General features: G+C 52.9%; 1 protein-coding gene across 1 annotated transcript; it reads left to right on the top strand.

Annotated features, from left to right (window-relative positions):
- Nucleotides 1-1259: 1259 nt before the first annotated feature.
- Nucleotides 1260-3128, top strand: LOC308329127 (kinesin-like protein KIF2A; the record flags this gene model as incomplete). The annotated part of the gene is made up of 1 exon (XM_080783334.1): nucleotides 1260-3128. The coding sequence occupies one exon, from the start codon at nucleotides 1260-1262 to the stop codon at nucleotides 3126-3128; it is 1869 nt and encodes a 622-aa protein (XP_080639460.1).

Genomic DNA, 3128 nt, shown 5'->3' with positions numbered 1-3128 from the left:
GCAGGTCTGGTGAGAGGTTCTGAGATGCATTTACTGTCAGAGAGAGGTATATTAAGAACGTCAGGACTGCACTCACTAATAGACACGGAAGAGGAACTGAAATGGCCTCTAACAGCATGCAGGTTGTGTGAGAGATGGGGTTATGTTGTACAGCACACCTTTAAAACCATCAGCCTGAGAAATATATAGTCACTGAATTAGCAATCATATTGAGAGAAACATAAACACCAACAACTTTAATTCCAACTAAATCGGTCTTTTTTTTTGTGACACAATAAGTGAGTTTCTTGTGGGTTTTCAAAGTTAGTAAATTAAAGTGTATTCTTCTCCACAGGTTTGGGAGCAGCTATTGTTCTGACACAAGTCTGTCTCTGTGAACCTGGGAGACAATGTGGAGATCTCCTGTAGTCAAAGTGGCAGCCGTACCATGTACTGGTACCAACAGAGCCATGTACTGGTACCAACAGAAACCTGGGAGACAATGTGGAGATCTCCTGTAGTCAAAGTGGCTACCTATACATGTACTGGTATAGGTACCCCGGGGGGAGGGGTGATCATCATGCCAGGGCGGGCAGAAGTCCCGACCAATGAATTGTTCGTGAAATATATGGTTTAATTCTGTGTGTTCGTGCCAGAGATGGCACTCCCCATAGGGTGATAAACTGAGTGAAGGAGTTTATAATGACTGTACATCACAGATACGTCACAGACTGACGTCATAGCTGTCAGAGATACGCATCATCCTGGGAGCCACACATGTATTATTAGCACTTGTTACTTTACTTTACTGTAAGTACATACATTGCTGTATGTATGTATGTATGTATGTATGTATGTATACGTATGTATGTATGTATCGGTAAGAATGGTGGTCCCTTATTGGCCGTTGACGGTGACGTAACTAAGGTATGCTTCAAGGTAGGTATATATATATTTTAGAGAGGAGGTAATAAGTTCCTAGAGGTCGGCAGTAATTGCGCGCTCTGCTTGCACACAAGTAGGCCATGCATGGCGTCGACAGAGTGCATATCTAGTTAAACCCTGTAGTCCACCGTTATTATGTTGCAACCTCATGTGTGATTGGCTGAGAGGCATAATCCACGTCATGCCTCAGTGGACCGATTGGATACTTAAACCGTCAGTCTAGGCTTGTTTAGTTTTTCTATGTTTTATTTCTGCTTGGAGCACAAAACCAAAAAGGTGCCGCATTAGTATCTGCTAATTTAGATACGGCTGGATCTTCCCCCCACGACCAAAGAATGGCGTGTGGCTTCGGGAGAATTATCGTCGGCTGTAACGTGGAAGTAAAGTGCAGCGACGGGCAAGTCCACCAGGTCATAGTGACCTCTCTGAACGAGGACAGCGACAGCGTCAACGTGGAGTGGACCGAGAACGGAGACACGAAGGGCAAAGAGATCGACGTGGAGAGTATCTTCGCTCTGAACCCAGACGTGGCGCCGGAGGAGGAGCTCGCCCAGCAGCCCGCGCAGCAGCCCCCGGCCGAGCCGCCAACGCAGACCCCGACTCAGCTGAGGAGCTGGAAGAATTCGAAGTCCAGCTGTGTGAAGGAGGTGGAGAAACTCCAGGAGAAGAGGGAACGACGCCGGCAACAGCAGCAGGAGCTGAGAGAGAAGAGAGCGCAGGAGGGAGACACTCCCAACTGCGAGATCTTGTACATGATCAAGGACTTCCGAGCCAGTCTAGACTACAGACCTCTGACCCCGGGGGACGCCATCGAGGAACACAGGATATGCGTTTGCGTGCGGAAGCGCCCGCTGAACAAGAAAGAGCTGACCGCGAAGGACCCGGACGTGACCACCATTCCCAATAAAGATGTGGTGATGGTCCACGAACCCAAACAGAAGGTGGACCTGACCCGCTACCTGGAGAACCAGACCTTCCGCTTCGACTACTCCTTCGACGAATCTACGACCAACGAGATGGTGTACAAGTTCACCGCCAGGCCTCTGGTGGAGTCCATCTTTGAGAAGGGCATGGCGACCTGCTTCGCCTACGGACAGACGGGAAGTGGGAAAACACACACTATGGGCGGAGACTTCTCCGGGAAGAACCAGGACTTTTCCAAAGGGATCTACGCATTAACGGCCCGGGATGTCTTCCTCATCCTGAAGACGCCCAACTACAAGGCGTTGGAACTGCAAGTGTACGCGACCTTCTTTGAGATCTACAGCGGGAAGGTGTTCGACCTGCTCAACGGCAAAGCCAAGCTGAGGGTGTTGGAGGACAGCAAGAAGGAGGTGCAGGTGGTGGGACTGCAGGAGACGGAAGTCAAATGCACGGAGGACGTCCTGAAGCTCATCGAGGTGGGAAACAGCTGCAGGACGTCGGGTCAGACGTCGGCCAACGCGCACTCCTCCAGGAGCCACGCCGTGTTCCAGATCATGCTGCGGCGGAAGGGGAGGGTCCACGGGAAGTTCTCGCTCATCGACCTGGCCGGAAACGAGCGGGGAGCCGACACGTTCAGCTCCGACCGCACGACTCGCCTGGAGGGATCCGAGATCAACAAGAGTCTGCTGGCGCTGAAGGAGTGCATCAGGGCTCTGGGTCGCAACAAGTCCTACACTCCCTTCAGGGGCAGCAAGCTCACGCAGGTCCTCCGGGACTCCTTCATCAGGGAGAACTCCCGCACGTGCATGATCGCCACCATATCCCCCGGCATGTCGTCGTGCGAGAACACGCTCAACACGCTGCGCTACGCCAACCGGGTGAAGGAGCTGACGATCGACGCCAACCACATCACGGAGGCGGGCTGCAGTCGGCCCTGCAACGTCCTCGCTCTGCTCAACGACGAGCAGAGCGAGGAGGACGCGGGTCCTCCGCTGTTCACCTTCCACGAGGTGGCCGTGTCCCAGATGATGGAGACGGAGGAGCAGGTCCTGGAGACCCACCGGGCCGTGGTCCAGGAGTCCATCCGCTGGCTGGAGGACGAGAAGGTGCTGTTGGCCATGACGGACGAGGTGGACTATGACGTGGACTCGTACGTGAGCCAGGTGGAACAGATCCTGGGTCAGAAGATAGAGAGGCTCACAGAGCTTAAAGACAAGGTGAAGCTGTTCCGTTCCGCGCTCCAGAAAGAGGAGCAGGCCAGTAAGCAGATCAACACTTAA

Source organism: Protomyctophum bolini (assembly GCF_963924005.1).
Source record: "Protomyctophum bolini genome assembly, chromosome: 15".
NCBI lineage: Eukaryota > Metazoa > Chordata > Actinopteri > Myctophiformes > Myctophidae > Protomyctophum > Protomyctophum bolini.
The sequence above is the reverse complement of the archived record's forward strand: the minus strand, read 5'-3'. Positions and strand labels throughout refer to the sequence as shown.